General features: G+C 49.1%; 1 protein-coding gene across 1 annotated transcript in view; it reads left to right on the plus strand.

Annotated features, from left to right (window-relative positions):
* Positions 1 to 2,033: 2,033 nt before the first annotated feature.
* EXT1 (exostosin glycosyltransferase 1) overlaps positions 2,034 to 22,678 on the plus strand; it is a 194,908-nt gene continuing 174,263 nt past the window's right edge. The window contains exon 1 of the mRNA XM_068395984.1: positions 2,034 to 3,228. Coding sequence (XP_068252085.1) covers positions 2,276 to 3,228 — 953 coding nt within the window. The 5' untranslated portion in view covers positions 2,034 to 2,275. The remainder of the gene's footprint in view (positions 3,229 to 22,678) is intronic.

Genomic DNA, 22,678 nt, shown 5'->3' on the forward strand with positions numbered 1-22,678 from the left:
TGTTTCAGGGAAGGATTACAGGGTTAATTAACACATTAATATTTAATCCCACTTCCCTGCTATCAGGTCGTTGACCAAAATTTCTGCCCCCTGGACCTAAATCTACACCAGCCATAAATATGACTTTCTTCTCAGAATATGACTTTTTCTTATTATTATTCCCAACTCCCTTCTTCTGCCTCAAGCCCTGGCCTCCTTCCTTCAACAGTCCTCCCTACAGTCAAATTATTTCGGAAGGCAATTGTCTTCTCTTGGCTCCAGCTGCAAGATCGAACCTCATTTACTGTCAGTAATACGCCCTTCCATGGTAGGCTCTCACCTCTTTGGCTGAGGAGGCATGCTGCCTTCACACACGTTATCATTACATTTCTCCTCCTCAACTCTGCAGAAGCGGAGGGAGAAGAGGAAAGGACAAAACAGGAGCCCCAGCTCACACGTGGGACAGGGCACAGAGCACAGGGATGCGGAAGCTTTTGGCCAAGTCAGGGTTTCTGTCCCTCAGCTGGTGTGAGACACCTCTGGACCTGGCAGCAGGAGGGTGGGAGGTGTGATCGCAGTCCAGGGAAAGCAAATCCATTGCAGCTCTAATGGTGGATACGAGCAGCAGGGAAAGCACGCTGGCACAGGCTTTAGCTCTGGTGACATACAGGGTCTTGTGCAAACAGCTTGAAGCCCACCCTGTACAACTTCCCCGCTATTACCTGCAGAGCTAGCAGGACTGAAACACGTACACCCGTCCACGGGGCAATTGCCGCCTGCGCAAAACACGAGGGCTCTCCCCAGGAACCCCGCGCCAAGGAGCGGATGGGATGAAGCACACCCGTGCAGCTGCAGGGACGGTGAGGTGCCTGGGCAGCTCCCCACAGCCTACTCGTCCGAGCTGCATTTTTTCGGTGTCTGCCAGCCTCAAGGGCCTGCTCCCGAGGGATGCCAACCACATCGCACCCCCAGAGCTGGCGGTCGTGGGGACACTGCGTGCCCCCAGATTTAACAGCAACCCCAGGGCCGGCGGCTGACCCAGTGCAGGCAGCAGAGCCACGGCCGCTCCTCTCTCCTGCCTTCCCCGCCGGCGAGACGGGTCTGTTCCCCCCCGGCACTCTTCCAGCCCAGCCGCACTCCGGGGCGGCTCCAGCACGGCGGCGCCGCACTCGGCAGGGGCCAGCGGCGGCGGCGTCACAAAGCCGGGCCGGGCCGAACCGGGCTGCCCCCGGCCGAGGGGTGCAGGGTGCACCGGGGACTGAAGGCTGCACCGGGCGGGGGCAGCGGGGCGGACCGGGGCGTGCCGGGGGCATCAGCCCCTCGTGCGCTGGGCCGGGCCCCACTAGGTCCCGGCCAGCACCGCTAGTACCGGTACCTCCGGGCAGGACCCCCGCCGGTGCCAGCCCCCACCCGCGCCCGTCCCGCCGGCGGCGGCAGCGGCGCCCCCCGCCCGCCAGGTTATGAATGGGTGCAGCGGAAGCCCCGCCCCCCCGGACGTGACGCCCCGCCAATGGGGGCGCGGGGCTGCGTGGCTGGATGAGGTCAGCGCGGCGGTGCCGGGGTGGGGGCGGTGCGCGGGGGCCCGGGTGAGGCGGGGGTCGCAGCCCGCGGGCGGGCAGGGCACGGCGGGCAGGGCAGGGCGCGGGGTTGGGCCGCTCGCCGCCCGCTGCTGCCGCGGCCCGGAGGAGGCGGGGAAGGAGGGAGGGGCGAGGAGAGGCAGGAGGAGGAGGAGAGGGAGGAGGGTCCTCGCCGCCGCCGCCGCTCCGTCCCGGGGTCCATTCAGCGGGAGCGCGGCGAGCAGCGAGCGGCGCCGGGGCCGGGTGGGGGCGCCGGGCGATGCAGGGCTTCGTTAGGCTGCGGCGCGGCGGCCGCGGGCTGTGAGCCGGCGGGGCCGGGCTGGGCTGGGCCGGGCCGGGCGGGGCTGGCGGCGCGGGGAGGGGCGGGCGGGAGCGTGGCGGAGGAGAGGGCAGGCAGCGGCGGGAAGGCGGGAGCGGGGCTGCCCCGGTGCCCGCCCCGCGCGGGGGGCCGGCCCCTGAGTGCATGCGGGGCGCCCCGCCGGGCCGCCGCCGGCCCGCCGCCCGCCGCCCCTGAGAGACCGGCGGGGAGAAAGTTGCGGCGGTCGCCCACATGCACGGCCCCGGCCGGCGGCTTGGGGAACGGCGCCGAGCGGAGGTGGGCGAAGAGAGTTTGAAGCGCTCGCCGGCGGGAAGATGGCGGAGCGGAGCTGAGAGCGGCGCCCGGCGAGCTCGGGCCGCCCCCGCCTTCCTCCGCAGCCCCCCGGACCCCCGCCGGACACATGCAGGCCAAAAAACGCTACCTGACGCTGCTCTCCGCCGGCACCTGTCTCGCCCTGCTGCTCTACCTGGGAGGCGTGCGGCTGCGGGCGGCCCGGCACCCGCCGCCCGGTAGCCGGCATGGCCCCCCCCCGCGCCCCGGCGCCGAGCGGCCCTGGCCCCGCTTCCCCGACGCCCTGCGGCCCTTCGCGCCCGACGAGCGGCCGGGCCCCGAGGGCGGCGGGGGGCGCGTCTCCCCCCGGCAGCGGCGGGACGCCAGCGCCGGCCTCTACCGCGGGCGCCGCTGCCGCATGGAGTCCTGCTTCGACTTCGCCCAGTGCCGGAAAAACGGCTTCAAGGTCTACGTGTACCCGCAGCAGAAGGGGGAGAAGATCGCCGAGAGCTACCAGAACGTCCTGGCCGCCATCGAGGGCTCCCGCTTCTACACCTCGGACCCCGGGCAGGCCTGCCTCTTCGTCCTCAGCCTGGACACGCTGGACCGGGACCAGCTCTCCCCCCAGTATGTGCACAACCTCCGCTCCAAGGTGCAGAGCCTCCACCTGTGGAACAATGGCAGAAACCACCTGATTTTTAATTTATACTCCGGCACCTGGCCTGACTACACTGAGGATGTGGGGTTCGACATCGGCCAGGCCATGCTGGCCAAAGCCAGCATCAGTACTGAAAACTTCAGACCCAACTTTGACGTTTCTATCCCACTGTTTTCTAAGGATCATCCTAGGACAGGAGGGGAGAAGGGATTTTTGAGGTTTAACACCATCCCTCCTCTCAGGAAGTACATGTTGGTATTCAAGGGGAAAAGGTACCTGACAGGGATAGGGTCAGACACCAGGAATGCCTTATATCACGTCCATAACGGAGAGGATGTTGTCCTCCTGACCACCTGCAAGCATGGCAAAGACTGGCAAAAGCACAAGGATTCGCGCTGCGATCGAGACAACGCCGAATACGAAAAGTAAGTGAGCGGCCCCCTTCCCCGTGCCTGCGTCCCCAGGGGCATGCCGGCGTGCCCGACTCCGGCAGATGTGAGCAGATGTGTGCCAAGGTGCTGGCAGCGGCCAGAGGAAGGTCGTGATCTCTCCTTCGGGTGGGTCCGTTGCTCGTCCTGTCCCTCCCAAGGCTGCCGGCTGGCTGGGTGCTGCCTTGGCCGGGCGACCCGGCGGGGAGGCATCCCGCAGCCGTGGCAGTGCTCACCCCGGGGACTGATGACCAGCATCTGCAGCCCTTTGGTTTCGCGAACGCGGCCAGCAGCGAAGGTGCTGCTGGAGGATGCTCTGGCAATTGGCACTGGCCTTTGTCCCCCCGGTGTTTTTTAGGGTAGATGCCGTGTGCCTTCCCTGCCCCGAGACAAAGTTTGTGTGAGTCCTCAGCCCTCTTCGGTGCCCGTGTGAGCCTGGCTCCCGCGGTGGGTTAGTTGCTGAGGGTGATGGCTGGGATGCTCTCTTCAAAAAGCACTGCCCGGTGTCTGTGTATCTCCACAGACGAGGCAGTAACTTGCCTTGCCGTCTTTTTCCTCTCAGTTCACACTGGTACAGCATCAGTAAAGAAAGCAGGAAAAAGAAACACTGACTGCGTTCATGTCCTGTGACTGAGTTTCTGATTTTTACATGAGAGGATACACCAGCAGCCTGAGCACAGCGTGTTTTTTTCTGTGAATGCTTGGTTTCTTGCCTTTTTCCACGATTTTTATTTTTATTTGTTGGTAATGTCACTATGTAGGCAAATTTTGTGTCGCTGTGGTGCTGCCCCTGTCTTCCAGTCTGCTTTTCATGTTTGTATACAGAGCTGCCGGGAAAATCGCTTCCTGGGAATTACCTCCAGGACTGCGATGCTGACTAAGCCATTTGCGACTGATTAGTTCATTTAAATGCCGACCACCGCTATGTTTGCTGCAGAGTAGGGGTCTATATATGAAGGGTTTTTTGCATGAGAATGTTTCTTGTGTAGTAGGAGTCAGCAGCTGAATTAAAACAGACCAGCCGTATAGCACTGGGTTAGTAGCGTGCAGTGGAGCTGCACGGAGAGCTGCCAACGGCTGGAGGGGTTTGCGATGCATAGAGGAACGTGGGTGGAAAAATACTCCGGAGAGCAGTCGGGAAGAAACTACGGTGGCGTTAATGCTGATCAAAATTTCCAACTGGCTGCCTGTTTCTCCACTGAAACTAGCCACAGGGAGTTGGGAGAGACCGGGAAGGTCAGCACCATGACGCCAGGAAGCCTGCGTGTGCCTGGGCGAACTCTGCTCGCCCTCCGGTTGCTGTAAATCCGCCGCAGAGGGGGCGAAGACAGCAGTGTAGATACTTGGTAGACTTTTAATCCTGTTCACTTTCGGAAAACTGATGGGCGAGTGGTGAAACGATGCACATGTGGAAGCAATACAGCGGTAGTACCAAGTGATCGGTAGAGATACCAGGCTAAGCTCAGGTTATTTGTGACCTGGGAGTCCCTTTGGCTTGTGGTCTCCTTTGGGGAATATTTTTTGGAGGGGAAGAAGGGAGACCTGACAACTGTAGCCTCACAGGCTGTGCTGGTTTTTGGCATAGATCTCAGCAATTGGAGCTTACTTTACAGAGAAGAAAAGTCCTGGTTATTTGCTGTGTTCTACAGCATGTGTGCTGTCGAGTTGTCATCAAAACAAATACCCGCCTGAGGTTTGACGTGAGTCGGGCCATACTCAGGTTTTTTACAGCTAGGCTATTTGGTCTAATAAAACATAAACCTCTCCCCATAAGTTCTGCCCCTCCTAGAGTGCATTTGGCGCTTATTTTGTAGGGAGGAGTGTACATAACAACCCTCAGGGGATACGGAAGCATTAACCTAAGTGATATGCTGTGCTATTCGTACAAAAAACATACTTGCTGCTAAAATGCGGCTGTATCTGGGGTCGTGTATGGGGACTTCAACATTTTGTCACAACGCTGCTGTTGAAGACAGGAAGTAAAAAAAAGATGATTACAAGAAAAAAAGTTTACTCCAAGAATTGAGGCAGGCTGAATCTGTGGTCAGGTCACTGAGATGAACGAGCTCGCTCTGGCGAACGCCTGCAAATGCTGAAGCTCTTGAACCCGGCATCTTATCTGAGCGAGCGCACCTGCCAGAGCGTGCTGCTGCCCCTCTGCGCTCCTGCTTCGGTGCCGATTCCCAGCAAAGGATGCCATCTGCTGATCTCCCAGCCCTGCGCCCACCGCTGGCCTGCCTGCTCTGTCTGTCCCCTGCAAATACACATCACGCCTGGCACTCCTCTCCCTTTATAAAATCTGTCAAGGTCACATCCCTGGGGCAGCGTAACGGCGGTCAGCCGATTGAAATGCTCCTGTGCGGATGTATAACCCAGGTGTGAAAGCTGTAAGGAGGGATGCTGCTATTCGCCCCACTGAAAGCAGCGTCCGATCATGAATGAGACTGTAGTGGTTGCCAAAGAAATGTCTCTAAATACAGCCGGGCCTTGAAAACTGCATGCAGGGCTGCTCTCGTGGGGCTTTTTGGGCTTGGCTTTGGCAATGGGTCCTCAAGGTTTTAATCAAAAAGAAGAAAAATGTGTTCTCCCAGATAACATAGATAGGTGTATCCACACAGAGTGGGGAAAGTCGCGTATCGCGCTCTTCTGTGCCGGTTTTCCCATCCTCTGCTGTGACGATTACACTGTTCCACTTCACGTGAAGGACAGGAGCGTGGGTGCCCTGGCCATGGAGAGCTGGCCCTGAGATACTGGTCCTTGCCAGGGTGAAATATGAATGATTGGCTCTAGGTAGAGGCCTTGCCAAGCCGGGTAAATTAGGTGACCAGATTTTAAAACATGATGATCTCATGTTAACAGGATGGTAGGGTTATGTTGTGTTACGCTTGGTGCCAGTGCAGGTTGCAAGTTAGTTGAGATGGGGTTTCATCTATGGCGCAACATTTGGTGTTGGGTTTGAAAAAGGTCCAGCTGTCTGCAGGATGCATTGTTTCCTCTCCAGGAGATTGAAAAAGCCAAGAAAGGTGACTTCTTGACCTATGAAAAATGCATAGAGTGTCTTATTTCATTTGGGGGAAGGAGGGGTGGGCATGTGCGTATTTGACTCCGTCTCCCTGAATTGTATTGAAAGATTTGTGTCCCAGTTACGCATCTCAACAGATAAAGCTGATGCAGACTAAAATGAATTGCATTATCATGGTTAGACGACTAGCAAACAGGATATAAAGGAAAACAAAGGTAAACTCTGGTTTCTTTACGGTGCCCTTGACTCTGTCAAGGTTGGCTTGTGGCACCCAGTGCCAGGGCAGCTGGGCTTTCTGAATTCCTCCGCGGTAGGATTTTGGAGTCAAGCTTGCCATTTCACAAAGGGTTAAGCGAATAAACAGTGCTGCTGCTGAAGTTTGAAGACAGCCTCTTAAATATTTAATGACATTCTAAATATATACATATGTACAATGTGCTTTAAACAAAGGCAGGATTCATGTACAGGCTCAACTGGTTCCAAATAATTACTTTTTGGAAGGTAGTATAAATGAGTATGGATACCGAAAGAAATGGAGGAATGCGATGTTCTAGTAAAGCCAGATGCAGAGAAGAGATTTGCACCAAAATGGGTATCTTTCTAGGAAAGTAAATAGTGTTGTCTGTGGTGTATCCCTTGATCTGCAACAACCCTGCCCTTGGAAGATGGGGAGAGTAGCAGCAATAGTATCCAAAAACATAAAGTCTCATCAGAAGCTCATTCAAGGAGGCTTTTTGCTCATATCTGTGCAGGATAGCTGAAGTTAATGATGGTAATGAAACAAAGGAGAAAATATAATGAGCAGGGTTGAAGGGAGTAGGATAGAGATGGGGAAGTGAGCAAAAAATGTATTTTTGGAGAAATATGAACTTACGGTGGAGGACAGCTAGTGTGGCAAGGTGTTCTTTAATAGACAAGTTTTTCGCCTAGTCAGTGCTCAAAAAGCCTGCGTGATCATGACTGAACTGAGAAGGGTGGGCAAAACACACAGGACCTCACGAGGTGGGACTAGTTCTGCGAGAGGAGGCTGGAGGCATGCGGCTGAGGAGGAGCCCGGGGAAGGAGCTGTGCGCAGGTCTACCTGGGGCTGCCGGGCACTGGCAGAAGAGGGAGAGAGCAGCAGCACACGGCGTGCCTATGCCTGTGAGACATCTCTGCAGGGCACAGGACAGCACTGAGCAGGGCTGTGTGTGTGCTTTTACAGATGAAAATATCCAGCTGAACCTGTACCCAGAAAGTTTACCTGGTGTGCACTCTACTGCTGGAACGTGCGTCAATCACGGCTGAACCTCCTACCCGTGAAAATGCTGTCCTGAGCAAAGGTTACGCTTGTGCAATAAGCACAGAATGGGAAGAAAAGCAACTTTTAGTTTCGCTTCCTTCCCACACGGAATAAAATACGCATATAAAAAAAAGAAGTGGTAGAATTAGATGCTAGGGATGACTTTGCCACTCACAAGACTGGCATGAAAATGTGCAGTAAGGCTTGGGCATGCCCATCCAACATGTGATGACAATCTAGACCCTGCGTACGCGTGTATATGCATGTTTCGAACAGAGGTGAAATTCTTGTATTTTCAACATACTGAGCTTCAGTGTATTGTATTAAAATACAATATAAATGCAATAAAAATACAATAAAATACATATAAATGCCACACTTAATCACTTACTGGATTATTTTCAGAATTATATGAAAGCCTTCAGAAGTCAGCTCCTTTGCAGCTATTTAGGACAGGGCTGAGAAATCACCCAGGTTCGGGATGGCTGTTGTCCGTGACATCTGAACTGAGATGGGAACCAGTCCGTGCATCTTGTATATCACCAGGCTGCTTTAGGAGCTTGGATGAAACTCAAGAACTACTGAGAGAGCTTGGGCATTTTCCCAGAGTATCTTGGCTCCTGCAGAGACCTATCCCCACCAGACTGCTTTTTTTATTTTAATATCAATTTTCAAGAAACTGGAAATTTGCCTGGTTTGCAGTGCGTGCAGTAAGCAGGTAAATAACAAAGCTTTAACGTACATCTGAGAAATACGGGATTTGCTCTGTCGTGTCTTTCCTCCCGCTCTCTCTATGTATTACAAAGTGTCCTTATGTGCCTTTTAAATAATGATTTAATGCAAGTAGTGCCCTGGGAGGGTAGGAGCTTCCACCTGTGAGGCTCCGGGCTGATGCCCTGGCAGGAGCTGGGAGTGGGGGCGACAGCAGCATCCCTGCACTCGTGGCCAGCAGTGCAGTCCTCAGCCTGGGCGTTTGCACCAGGCTCTTCCCTCTCGGAAAAGGGGTGGAAGAGGGTGGATGCGTGTGCACGAGCGTGTTTCGCCATGCGAGCGGTGCCGAGCGCCACAGCGTGTGTGGCCGGGTGTGTAGGGTCAGGCACCGGCAGAGGAGCCCGCCCTGCCCGTGGGCCTTCAACCAGGCGCCCTCCTAACCTCAAGTAATTAAGTTTTCTTGTGGGGTGAGTTATTATTATAATTGCTTGCCCTGGGCTTTTCTACATCTTTCTGTGAAGCACCTCATACGAGGCTCTGTGGTGACAAAGCATTACAGTACATGGCTGATCTGGTCCAGAGCAGGCGTTTTCTGTATGCGGAAACGTAGGTGAACGTGGCTTTCACGGCTGGAGGGGCTCTGCTTGCTTTTTTCCTGCCTCGGAAAATTGTTCTAGGATAATTTATTGATAAATAATTATCACTGAAGAGACGCTTGGCGATAGAACAGAACTCAAACCAAAAAATGATCTGAGTCTTCATTTTAATTTTAAGCAGAATTTATCCTGAAATGGGTAGTTTGAAGGGTTTGTTGAACCCAGATCGGAACAGAGCTAAAAGTAATGTTTCCACCTACCCGTTTGGGCAAGATGAAGCCCTGCTGTGCCCCCAGCAAGGCGCCCTCGGCAAGAAGGTGCTGCTTAGCATCCCATGGTGTCCCCACCTTCTCGCCCTCCCCGGCTGGGTGTTTCACAGGGCAAACTGTGACGTGTGCAGGACTTTTTATAACAGCCTAGGGTGAGCTTCACTGAAACTGCTTCTAAGAGAGAAGGACAGCGGAATTTGGGGTTCTCCTGGGGGCTTGCTTGCTGCTGCCTGTTGCTCCCCTCTGCGTTGAGGGTGTTCTCAGCTGTGGACCTCTTTGCATCCTTGCGGCTCAGAAGTGGTGCATCTCCCTGGGAGGATGGGATTGAGTGAGAGGAGTTTCAGCTCAAGACAAACCTGAGCAGAAGAAGCTAGTGGTTTGACTCTGCTGGAAATAATCCTTTTGCCCCACATACAGCCCTGGAACAGCTCACTGGGAAGGAAACCAGCAGCCGCTTGCGGGAGAGGGAGGTAAATGAAACTGGTTGGCACGAAGCACTTATTTACTCAACAGATGTGAGTCAAGAGAATGTGCTGTAATCTGATGATTTCTGGAGTATTATCTGTGATTGTTTTCCCTTTCTCTCTGCAGGGTTTCTTTCAGAAAATCCACAGAGTTTTGTGGTCTTAGGTAAACAAACTGTTTTGCTAACCAGAGAAAAATAATCAGTAGGTACTTAGATAACTGTCTGGCCGGTAAAGGGAGTTAGATGCCATGCTCCGTACTGCTGGGGTGAGTGACTCCTCAAGGACTTGGCTATATCAAGATGATGATGCAAGTTATATACTCCCGTCCCATGTTGTATGGAGATTAGTTCAGCATGTGGGAATGTGTGAGTATAACTTCAGGTTATATTTAAGCTTCTGCAGCCTTCCACATTGACGAGTATTTTGGGATGTATACATTTCAAAACCTTCTTATGGTTTACACTGAGCAGTAGATTTCTTCCTTCTCTTCTGTTCATCGAGCTATGCTGTGCTTTTACGTAAGGCTTTGTGTTGCTCTTTTTTTATTCCAAATTTCAGGAGGAAACAGGGCATACATCGTCACTGTCTTGCCCTTAATTTAGGAGCCTCCTCAGTCAACTGGAGGGAGCAGTGCTATGCAACACTGATAATAACTCATCCCCATGTCTCTCGAGTGGGCAGGGAGGGCGCTGGGGCAGGAGGGGCTGCGACACCAGGCACGCACAGAGGGGAGTAAAGATCCAGGCCAGAGGGGTGGTGGGAGTCATTATTTCTTTCACTTGTGGAGCAAATTATCCTTTATAACCATTGACACCCATGCACTGGAAGAAACTGAGGAGTGTGCTTAGAGCAGTCCCTGTCCTGGTGTTGCAGCACCTGGGAGGTGCTGCAGGGGCAGAGGGATCAGCACGTGGCAGTGGCAGTGGGGAAAGTAGTTTAAGGAATGAATTCCGAATGAGAACAAAAGAGGAGATTACTTCCCCTTTCTCATGTGAAACCAATGCTTTAAGAAATAAAGGCCCTATCTCAGCAAAATGCTGTGCTCGACTGCTTTGCTGGGAAAGAACTGGTGTGAGTGCCGCCAGTCTGGTCGCTTTCCAAACGCAGTCTGACTTCCTAAAATGTTACCGTTTCTTGGAATAAGAAAACATAACTTTAAGCCAGTCAGGGGGGTTAGGCCTCCTCAACAACAAGAGAGAGAAGATGCCGTTTTCTTTAAATATATTGTGTTTTCCCTGCTTGCCTCTCCCACAGCCTGTCGCTGAGATTTAACCTCAGGTTTTCTGGTGGTGTAGAGCTGCCTTCTCGGCAAGGATGCAGACAGGGTGCTAAGCGGGTGCTCCCTGAAAGGTGATAGAGTTGGGCTGTTTGTTTTGGCTAAATCAGGCTCCCATTTCATATTCCAGTGAGACAGACTTCTCCATGCTCCTGCAGTCCCTGGGTGAAGCGTGGCACTGGCAGGGCTCTTGCAGGAGCTCCTGCCTGTAGCACATGTGGTCTTGGGGCTGCAGTGCGATGGCCAGGATTGCCGCGGGCCACCTGGTCACAGTGGCTTGGTTGTTATGTTTCCATATGCCTTTAAAATGGGGAAGAACGCTTTGCTTTCCCTAAGCATTTTTGGGGGTTACTTTAGTGCTTTATAATGTTTTAGAGAAAGTGCTGTGTAAAACTGAAATATTATTAATTAACATTTCCTGTGTCCCCTTCGCAGGAAGCACCAGTAAGTGTAGGTCTAAATTGTGACTTTCCGATAAAAGGTGATAGTCATCAAAATCAGCATCAAGCAGCTCTTCCTTGTGTGTATGGGGGGGAAATCCCCACAAAAGCTTTTTTGGGCTTTGGCACTTGTCCTAGGTCAGGAGACGTGGTGACATTTGGTATATGAGCCTTTTAACTCTCCTTGCTTCCCTCCGATGCTACCCAAGGCCACCACTTTTCCAGGCACTGATGCACTGCCATTTTGGATCACTCCTCTGAGGGCTTCGCGCTGCAGTTAGCAAATTCACTAAAGCTCTTCTGCCTTAAGTTGACTTTTTTTCCACATGATGGTTCCTAGTCCAGAAATACATGAAAACAAAATAATTTGCGGGTTCCTAAGTGAATTTCCTGTTTGTTCACTTTTTTCCCCTCTAATATACTCTTTGTGTTTGTGAATGAAAGAGAATTAGGGCTAATTTAGTTGGTTGGCTGCAAAACAATAGTATTCAATGCTAAGAATGGGAAATGAGAAGGCCTTTCTGAAATGTTACTTTTTGCATAATTGTAATAGATTATAATTATACAGTCGTGTGTTTAGCAGTGGATTTGCTGTAAACACGGTCACGGGAAATATCTCATCGCTCACTTGTGTCGGTTCGAGTCCCAGTGCAGTCCTGTCTGGCTGTAGCAGCGTCTCTAACGACATTTTCTCTTTGAGCACGATGGCACGCTACAGAAAATGCTATCTACGCTTCTCCTTCCAGCTCCTCCCACAAAATTACTGCTGGTCGATATGGCCATGTCAGACCGTTGACACAAATCAATAAGATCAATCATTCTTCAGCTCCTAAACAAAGTTGAGAGCGCGATGCTGACGGGCTGCGCGTAGCAGTACTGGCAGCGGTTCCTGAATGGAAAATGCATACTGTAACGTTTGCAAAGTGTACGTGGGGGACCCTGTCCTGTTAACAATTAGTTCTCTGAGGCTGTAAAAAGGAGCACGGTATAAATCATTTCCTACAAGTGCAGTATGCATTGTGACCCCTGCAGCCGTCGGGCCGATGGAGAGCATCACCTCCCCAACAGCAGTGCCGGAGCAGGGCGAGCGTGGCAGAGTTTGGTTAGGAATCCTGATTTTCTTAATTCTCCTAGAAGATCTTGGCTTCTTCTGATACTGTCTTTTGCCCCATGAATAATTGCAGACATTTTTGTGGCAATACTGGAATTCGTGATGCAGTTGGGTAGTTCAGTGTGTAACTGCTAGAAAGCCTATCAAAACTGTACTTGCTGTAGTCTGCAAGAACAAAATCAGAGGCTGCTTCTAAAAATCAGAACCTTTATCCGAAGGGAAGGATGAATCTTAGTTTATAATGTCTGAATTTGTATCTCTGAAGGCTTGTTGGGGTGTGTCTGCTCAGAGACTGAATCAGCTGCTTCAGGAAGATAAACACATAAATGTTTCATCTCCTCGATTTGCCACCAACCATTGTGCTGGGTGCTAGCAGTTGTTTTTTTTTTAATTGAATATAATTTATGTAATCCTAATGGGAAATATAATTATAGGATTTATTTTTTATACTGTGATTTCAGAATTACTTCACAAAGAAGAGTAACATTTCCCCCTTAAGGGCTGTTTAAAAACGAGCAAACAAAATAAAAATCCAAAGTACACTTTGCTCAAAGTAATAAATCTCAGACAAGAAAAAAAAATAGCATCTGGTATGTTGGAGCTGCAATAAAGCTGAAAATTAATGATCAGTAAGTTGGTGCTGCAAGAGAGTGAATGCATTATGGATTTGAGGAGACGCCTATAGCTTATTAAATGTCAGCAGATTTTAGCATAAGCAGTAGAAAACCCTGATCAGAAAATGTAAAGTGGTGCAACCTGCAGTTGGAAGATCCAGTGCCACAAAGGATGTGGGAACCATGCGTACAGTTGAAACACAAGAAGGTGCTTTGCAAGATCAGTGTCTGAAATTGCAGCTAAACTCCTTTAGTTTCTGATCGAAGGGATTTAAACGTTTCCGTAAGGCATGACTGTAGTCTCAGGGAGGGATTTATTGTACTGTAAAACCTTCGCACGAGAAGGTATGTATGACTGTTTAAAATAATTTAAAACAAATAACATCCCTTCACCCTCCCACTTTCTCTCACGCTTTTTTTTCCCTAAAACCAAAAGGTAAGGCTGCTACTTGAATTGTAATGGAATAATATATCAAGTGAGTGATCACATCAGGCATGGACACTTACCAAATCACAGCGAGATAACTGTGAATAACTCTCTAGTTTCAACAATTTGCATGGCCATTAACAATTGATGGGTTTCCCTTAGAACCGCATTATCTATGGCAGTGGGATCTATTCCCGCGCACCGCTCCTGCATACTAAGTGCCAGAGAAATTCTCAAAAGTGAGGGTAATAAAAAATCTGATAGCAGCCAGGCGACTGAAGCAAGTAGGGATTTCAAGGCAACATTTTTTGAAGGTGGGGAAATATTTCAGGTGATCGTACATTTTCATACCTGCTCTCCCTCCCTTTCCTACCTACTTTTTGGCTGGAGTTCTCCAAGTTTTAATTCAGGCTGGTGTTAGGTTTCCCTTCTCTGCTTGGTGTCGTCTCAAGCTTGATGATTGGTCTGGCATGTGGATCGGTTTAAGCAAGATTTTAAAATATGTGTTTTTTTTAAATTTTGGATTGGACATGTGTCTTGAGGAGCTTTTATGCATATTCGACAAAAGATAAAACTGGTGCTAAATTTAGCAGTCCTAGATTGCTGGGTGGCTCTTTCATGGGAGTGATTTCAAGCAGGTGTCAAAGATGTGCTTTCCGTATGAGAATCGTGCCACCATTTTAGTGAACACATGACACATCCCTTATTTCTAGCACTTTCATCTCTGGCTGATGGCTCATCAGATCTTTCCAGATTCCTCCATCAAGTTGACTTTCCCAACCCCAAATCTCTTTTCTCTCTCTCTTTTTATTTCTCTTCCTGGCCCTCTTCTCTCTCCCCCTTTCTTTTCATGGTGCCGTTGTTGTGGCAGGATTAAAGCAACCGAGTGAAGCGGTGGAGGGGAAAGCACGGATAATCAAAGTGTGTGAGAGGCCGGAGCTGGGTGAAGGCAGGTGGGTGACACATCAAAGCTGGTGGGTATGGGCGCTTACTGCTCTCGCATCTCATCGCAAATGACCCCCCTGCCATAAAGAGAGGTCCTGGGGTTAATTTGTGAGCTCACATGTACACACATGCTATTGCTTTTCTACTCCCTTCACAAAATTTAATTGCAGAGAACGGTAATAAATTCTTAGCTTTGTTCCTTGGAAGATGGCTTCTGTAGACATTGTGTGTTAGGAAATAAGTACCCGAGTTGTTGGTAGCGGGAGGTGGTTGTTCACCTTCAGCTGAGAACAACCCGGCACCTTATTGCCCCGGCTGCCTGTAAATGCCGTTTCTGGGTTGCTGTAGGTAGGGTGAGGAGCACTGGAAGATCTGAGCAGCGCCTGGTTGTCCCCGGCTGGGCCTCGCGTGGGCAGAGACCCGGTGTGTCCTGTCTTGGCCAGGCAGCAGCCCACACGCAGGTGCTGCTCCCCCAGCTCTGCATCCAGTGCGAGGGCTTCGGGTGCCCTCAGCTGAGGGGAAGCCCCAAATCCCCACTCATATCTGAACTCTCTGAACATGTTTCCTGACATGGAGCTAACCATGGGGCTGGATATATTCTCAGCTGCCACCTCTGCCTGTGTTGCCCTCTCCCCAAACCCTGCTTTTTGTGTTTGCTGCAGAGCTCGGAGGTCGAGCACCCCATGGTCTGGATGGAGTTTTGCTCTATGTTCGTGCAAGGGGATCCTGGTCCTTGTCTTAACCATTTGCTTTGAAGGTGTCAAAAACTCATTGCACTTCGCACCCGCCAGCTTTCGCAGGACTCTGCTCCACTGCCCCCCAGCCTTCTGGGGTCCCTTGTGGTGACTGCTGCTGAGAGCCAAAACAAACTGCAGAGCCATTAGGACACGCGTCTCTTGGCTTTGTGTGTCGAAACTGCAGTGAAAACAGGCTTTCAGCTTTTGTGCTATTAGCTATTTCTGGTGGCCTGTAATAATAGTCCTTTCTAGCAAAAAAGGTTTTTTACTCTTCTTCAATTTTTAATGAAAAAATCTTTCTGACACAGGTCATAGTAAAATAATTAATGGTGAGATCGTTGTCTTTGGGTGTAAAACTGGAGATCTAAGGATTTAGAGATGTTGGTGTCATCCCAGGTTGCCCTGTTGGTGTGATAACTGGTTATAGCAATAGTTCTTGCTTACTTTAACTTTAGTCTCAGGGTAACTGTGTTTCACAATAATCAATGCACTGATTACTATAATTGCATTTTGTGGTACCGTGGTCTCATAATTAACTGACTGGGCTAATAAAGCATGGAATCTAATGAATATTTGTAAACAAACTTCATTAGGAAGTAGGTTGAGGATATGCACTGGTGGAAGATAACAGAGGAGAAACGTCCTCAATTTTGATAACGACAACAGATGGAAACCTGGAAAGGAACAGCAAAGCATGGAAACTATCCCACTGCTACTTACCTTGTGTTTACTGCTGCACCATGTCTTTAAAATCTCTCTTTTTAAAAAAATCTTTCTAGAAAAAGGCTCCCCAGTGCAATGAGATCCTGCGTACACAATTTCAGCCTCTTTTGCAGAACATTAAAGCGTTATCAGGCATGATGTTGAAAATGGGATTTACAATGTAGGGCTGATATCGGCCTTGAGTAAGAAGCATCTATTGTCACCCCATGATTGGATCTTAATGCAATTAAAATGAAAAAGGAAACCACCATTGAAAATGGGAAATAGCTTTCCTGGTGGTGCCTCTGGGGGGTGGACGGCTGACATCTGGCCGTTGCTGGAAAGTTGGCTACGTTCTACTGTCTTTGAGGAACTGTGCCCCATTTTTGCTGTTGTATTGGGCGTGCTTTGTGTGCCTCCCTGCAGTTGTGTTTCAGATGTGTGTTCCTCATCTCGGACATGGCGTCTGGTCCTGCACACTCTGCCAGGCTATTTGGAAGCATGTAATGTGAGTCTTGCAAGTTAACAGTCGAAGGATCCAGCCCATTTTGGATCGTTGCTTTCCTTTAAGGTTGACAGAAATCCCTTTACACCTCCTTGCCTTCTCTCCCCTCTTCCCCCATCTTCAAGCTACTTGACTCTTAATTCCAGGTTTTCCTGGCTGAGTCTGCGTGTATCTCTTTAACAGAAGTATCATCAAATCCTGCCACCTCTCTCCCCTTTTTTAAGCTTTTATCTGCAAAGTTTGATATTAATTTCAGGGCAACACATGGTGTAAGGAGCCTTGCTCCGAGGACACTAGCCCTGAGCAATTGGCTCATGAGTGGCTGCTCTTGCAGCAGGAGCTCGGAGGGGAGAGGGTCTTTCAGCAGCTACAGTTCATGCATTTGCTTCCTACCTGCTGGTTTCAAACAGTATTAATTTTTATGCATTTATTGTGTTTAATTAAAAGCAGGGCTGCTTACAGCAGTGCTGGCAGAGATTCCTCCTCCTCCCCTCCCAAATGCAACAAATAGGCATCTGGTATTCGTTTTGTATAACACAATCCTCATAAAATGAAGAGTAATAAAACATAATTATCTGTAAAGGCTTGTTTTATAAGCCTAAGAATGAGCTCGTTTCTGCCTTGTTTTGGTCTATTTGTAAGATAAAGGATGCCTTTGTATGGTTTTAGCCCCTCTCCAAATCAGTAGGGAATGGATTGTTACAGTGGTTTAAACCCTGGTGTGCAGGGCTGTAAGGTAATGTGAGTGCACGCACAGGATGGCACCGGTGGATCTCCAGGGGTGGGGAAGAGGCTTTTTCTGTTCCTTTTGGAAAATTTTCCCTTCCAAACAATGGGTTTTATTTGCAAGCTTTGGTAAAGAAGAGGGAGGAAAATCTGTGGGCTACACAGACAAGGTCAGCGTTTCTGAGCTGTGGGCCTTAAAGCTGGGTTTGAGCCCTTTCTGCACGCTGCTTATCCTTGGCAGCGTGAAGGACGGTGACGTACATCCACATTCGTGCTTGGATGCGTGTGAGGACTCTTTGATTTGGCCCTTGTTGCTTTTCTGACAGACCTTAACTGCTGCTGCATCTTCATTTCTTCGGAGCGTTGCTGGCTTGATCCACCTCCAATCCAGTCATTGGGACTTCCAGCACTGGATTCAGCATTTTTGAAGAGCTAATTATACTCATTTCACCTTATAATTGCTGTTTGCTATTTGTTTGTAGGGCAGTATGCCTTTTTGCTTCCCTTCAGCTTGCTGTAACCCTGCAAAAGCCCTTCCCGCCACCACGTGCTAGTGGGGTTTTTTCTGGAAAAAAAGTGAAACTGGATCATTTAAACGATATTAAAGTGAGGTGTGCAAGTGGCTTATGGCTGTTCTAAAGGTAAAGTGTGGAAACAAAATCCTTTTAGAAAACTCACAGTCTAAGCCTATTGTTTGTTTATTTTTCTTTAAAATAGTAGTAAGCAAAAATCTGCTTTTTTGTAATGAAAACTAAAAGCTGTGGGTCTGCAAGGCACCTTCAACTCCAGCGTGCTTTGGAATACATTTGCTTCGACCTTGTTCTTTGCACAATTAATTAAAGTGATAGAAGAGGAAATACAGCTTTGCTCAGCTCTTCTGTGAATTGTAGCCTTCTCAAAAGCAGATATGACTTAGGTATTGATTTCTCTCTGCAAGGTGAGCTTGTAATTTTGAATCTCGATTAGCAGCTGCTTTTGTTCTTCCGCGAGTCTCGGAAACAATGGAGTTGGGAGCACGTAACAAATTGCTAAATGATACCCTAGCAGAGAGAGGAATCTCCCCCTCTTGAAGTGCCTCACTCCCTGCATCTTTCGTCCTGCAAAGAGGCTGCGATGATGCAGCCCTGGGCCCAGCGAGCCACTGCTGGGGCTAGGAGATGCTCTTCCAGCAAGCCCTGCTTCCTGGGCAGCAGCGGCACCCTGTCACGGCCACGAGCTGAGCTGCCTCTGCCCTGAGCTGGAGTAATTTCCTCGAAATACATTTTACTTGAAATATGATTTTCTTTTCATCTTATCTGGGCATACTGGTGTAATATGCGGGTTGGTGGCTTTGGTTATTTAACAGCACTGTTGTTGCTGCTCTGGGTCTTCAGCCAGCGGATGGCCAGCAGCCGCAGGTAAGCTGTTAGGAGGCACCCAGCCGCCTTATGTGAGCTTACATTATTTTCCATGGCCAGAAGTCTTTGATCTATTCAAATAGAAGCCTGCCCTCCTCCAGAGAAGCAGACGATGGGTGCCAGATTGTAGGCTGATGTGTAAATGTGTCCTTTTGCAGCAAAGTCCTGTCGCACGTGAGCTAAATATGCCATGGGTGTCAGAGGCTGCAGAGTCCAGCTACAAGTCAAATGGTCCGACATGTTTGACACCCCCACACACTGTATAATGTTCCACTTAGTTTTTCATGCAAGGTCTGGAATGTATTTTTCTTTGCTATTTTTTTTTTGCTGGGGTATTGTTCTCTCATGTGTAGAGTTAGGAGATATCTCCCTGGAAAGTCTACTGGTCCTTAATTAATTAAAGTCTGCAAAATGTTCTGAGGCCATTGTTGTTTTCCATTCACAACAACACAATTGTATTTAAAAGTTTGAGTACCTTCTGATTCAGACTCCTCATTTCTCCAGAATAAATGGGTTTCACTTTACCAATATAAATGTGTGTGTGGGAAACACCTTCCCCGCTCCCTCCCCCCCACCCCCTCCCCAAGCCATTAGCTGCAGTTGTGCTATCAGGGTGACGTGGACTCATCACTTGTTCTCTTTCCCATTGTGTGCAGAGTGGTAGCATTGGGTACATTTTTTTTTAAATGTGACATAAGGTGAAATCCTGTTATTTGCACACATTGTGTGACACTCATCTTCAAAGTATCTAGGCAGCCTTTATGTAGATGACACTTTTAACTCAAACTCTTCCACCATTACAAGTGTGGTCCTGTGAAGAGAAGTAGGGTGAAAAAGGGAGGGAAGAAAGAGCTGGCTTGAAGTAACTTTGGGCAACTTGTGTCACTTGTGAGATTCTTTGTAGGAAGTACAATAAATACACTGGAGATATCTGCTGTAGGAAGTACAATACACTGGAGATCTCTGCTCCTGTACATTTAAACCCTCTACTTCAATGTTCTTCCTTTGAGCTTGGGCAGGTAGAGGGATCTCCTGGCTCTGCTGGAGCTGATGGTAAAGCTGCCAGGAAAGGGGGATTTCAGGGCTTCTACAATCCAGCATCAAGCGGTGGACTTCCTCACATGGTTCTCCTCTCCAGGCTCCGGAGGACAAGTGCTCCAAAACATCTGTGGCTGCAGCCCTGGGAGGTATGTGTGTTCAGAAAGCTTTGAAGTTCAGCTGTGCTTCCCAAAAAAAGAAGAGCTGAATGGGAGGCTCAAAAGACTTGAAGAGGAAACCACTATTGCTCTGTTAGTTTGCTTTCAACATGCAGCACATGCAAATCTCGCTTTGGCTCCCTTGCCCTGGGCTGGTGCTTTTCACTACATGATGTGTTCCCCATCCAACTCTAAAAGGATGGGACATTCAGAGGACTTATGCCAGAAGACTGGGACTGTGGTTTGAGGAGATAAAATGTTGGGTGTCTGTGATTTACAGCTGCTGGGAGGTGATTCCCTTGGGCTCTCGTTGCATTTGTGATGTCAGCCCAAATATCTGTGACCATGATGGCATCTTCCCACACGCAGCTGGCCCAAATAAGGAGGCCAAGCTGGTGGCAGGAGGGACGGGAGGCATCATATACTGGTGTCACCCCATGTGCTGGGTTTTGGGAGATGGTGGCCCCAGCAGCTCACCGAGGTTGCCCGGGAAGCTGGTGCAGAACAGAAAATGAAGCTCAGGTTTCTGAGTCTTCTGTTGCCTGATCCCCTTCCCCATCCTCGTGTCACCCCTTTGGTCCTTGGCAATAGCCAAGCCTGAGCATCTAGCAATAGCGGGACAGTGAGTGTAGCTGTTCCTTAGGGAATGCTGCTAGGGAAAAGTTGGGAATGGCCTAGACAAAGTGTGGGGAGGAAGAAACCGAATTGCTGTGTTTGGGTGCTTTGGGTGGCAAACGAAAGGTTCCTGCCATAAGACAAGACAGCTGTGTTTGTAGCCAGAGGTTGGTTTGGGTTTTCTGCTCAGCAGAACAGTGTGATTCCTTGTGAGTCTTGTTGGGGCAGCGGGGAGGAATCACGTGCACTAAACCGAAAATCGTAATGTAACTAGATACAGGGCGTGGTGTTGCTGGTAATGGATACATAAATAGAGACTCCAGCACTCAGCTCGTCAGTGGTAGACAGGTCTTCTATATTTATCAGGTTTTACTATTTTTGTAACATGCCATGTTACACTGTTGTTAAAAAAAAATCCATATTGGTTCCTAAGTATTATTGTTGTTTCATTCTGGGATCAATTGTACCAGACCTTTCTCATTGACTCTGACGTCACCGCATTTAAATAGCTGGAAATTACAAGTATTTCTTGTCTGCAGGAGCATAGAAACAGTGACATCCGAGTTTCTGTGGATGGTCTGCTTTTTTATAGGATTGCTTTCCTCTGCTTGGAGGAGGTTCTCCATTTCCTCCTGAAGCCACCAGGAGCAGCTGCTGCTATGGGTTCCCTGTAGGACCAGGACGAGAGTCTGGAAGGAGGACTTGGTAGCAGAGGCAGCGGGCAGCTCCTCAGCTCACCATGCGGCTTGGCTGATTGCTGTGAAGCTGGCAGGGTCAATTAGCAGAATAAGTCAACTTTGGAGCCTAAAGAAATAGAATATATACTTTCAAAAGTATATATTTTGTTCTTTCCTTAGGGATACGGTTTAGTGGTGGACTTGGTACTGGTAGGTTAACGGTTGGACTTGATGATCTTAAAGGTCCTTTCCAACCAAAACGATTCTATGATTCTGTGAAAAATGCACTCTCTTAAAATAGTATCTGCCTCGTAAAAGGGTAAAAATAGTTTTTACTGTCTTTTAGACATAGCACCCAAGTAAAAAAAGAAAAACCAGTCTGCCACGCCATGCAGTGTAGTAAGCGGAGCTGAGGGCTTTGTTTTCAGCAGCTCCGTTTCAGTTGAGCAGTTTTGCTGTACATTAGCTTCTTTGTCTGCAAGATGGGATTACTGAATTTTTAGAAGTGCTTCATGATCCTCAGATTAAAGGTATCACATAAAGCTACTTCTGTTCCTAAACGGGGGGTTTGGGTTAGCTTTTGGTAATATTTTACATGTATATAAAGCTGTGCTCCTGCGTGCAGAAAAGATAGCGTGGGATATTTCCAGGTTTTTTTTTTTTTCAGATGAGGTTTTGTCTTTCTAAGGCCGCATCCAGAGCCATTCACAAGTAGACTTCATGGTTACTTAGGAAATGGTGAAAGCCTAAATTTTTTTTATGGGCTTTACACTTCCAGGCAGACTGGTTATTCCAAGTTAAGGGACTTTGTTAACAGTAAGATGGGATTGGTGAGACAGTAAGGGAAAGTCTTATTATTGATAGGCCAGCTCTCTATATAATCTTGACTTCATTTCTCTGCTACAAAAAGCTAGAACCACTGTCTTGGACCTCATGATTTATGACAGATTTACCCATAATGAGGATGCTGCTGGTAAGTATCCCTGTGCAGTGGTATTTCTTTATTTGACCTCATGTCTGTGGGTAGGTCATGAAAGCTGAGATGGATACTGACTACTCTAATCTTGATTATGTGCTTAATTACAGGGCAGTAAGAGTCAAGCGGATACCATTTCGGGTAGTTTGTGTGGAGAATAAAGCGTCCTGGTAAACTGAGCCCTGGTAGTTCACTTGGGACAATGCGGTGGGTTGTTATTACATTAGGGTGGGAGAAGCTGCCAAGTGAATACTACTGTACAACTAAGTGGGGCTGTTAACAGCATGACTGAGACAATTCATTGATGACAATGGTGTATTCTTGTATCTGCTTTCCCTCACAACTGCTGGGTGAAGATACTCAGGGGAAACAAGTCCAGTGGGAAGAAGGGAGGAGAAAAGGAGACTCCGAAAATCTGATGCAGATGCAGTGACTTTCTTTAAGCTTTTGTTCCCTGAGTCTTCTGAAACGCAGCCGTTTGCTGCACGGGTTTTATGGAAACCTGACGGTTCGCTGTCAGAGCAATGTACTCCTGACAAAACATCTTCATGTAGATGCTCTTTCTGTGCATCTGCTTGTTTGGTGCATTGGAAAGAAGTGGAGGAAAGGATGGAGTTACTTCTGTCGGGTGGAGACTTCTGTGCAAAGGGACTGAATCAAGGCAAGGGGTGTCCTTTGGCAGAGGATGTTCTCACTTACTGGTGTTTTCACAGGCAAATATCAGTAAGCTGCAGGGGCATTTGAGGTAGAAAACTG

The sequence above is a fragment of the Nyctibius grandis genome, chromosome 3 (assembly GCF_013368605.1).
Source record: "Nyctibius grandis isolate bNycGra1 chromosome 3, bNycGra1.pri, whole genome shotgun sequence".
In the NCBI taxonomy this organism is placed as follows: domain Eukaryota; kingdom Metazoa; phylum Chordata; class Aves; order Nyctibiiformes; family Nyctibiidae; genus Nyctibius; species Nyctibius grandis.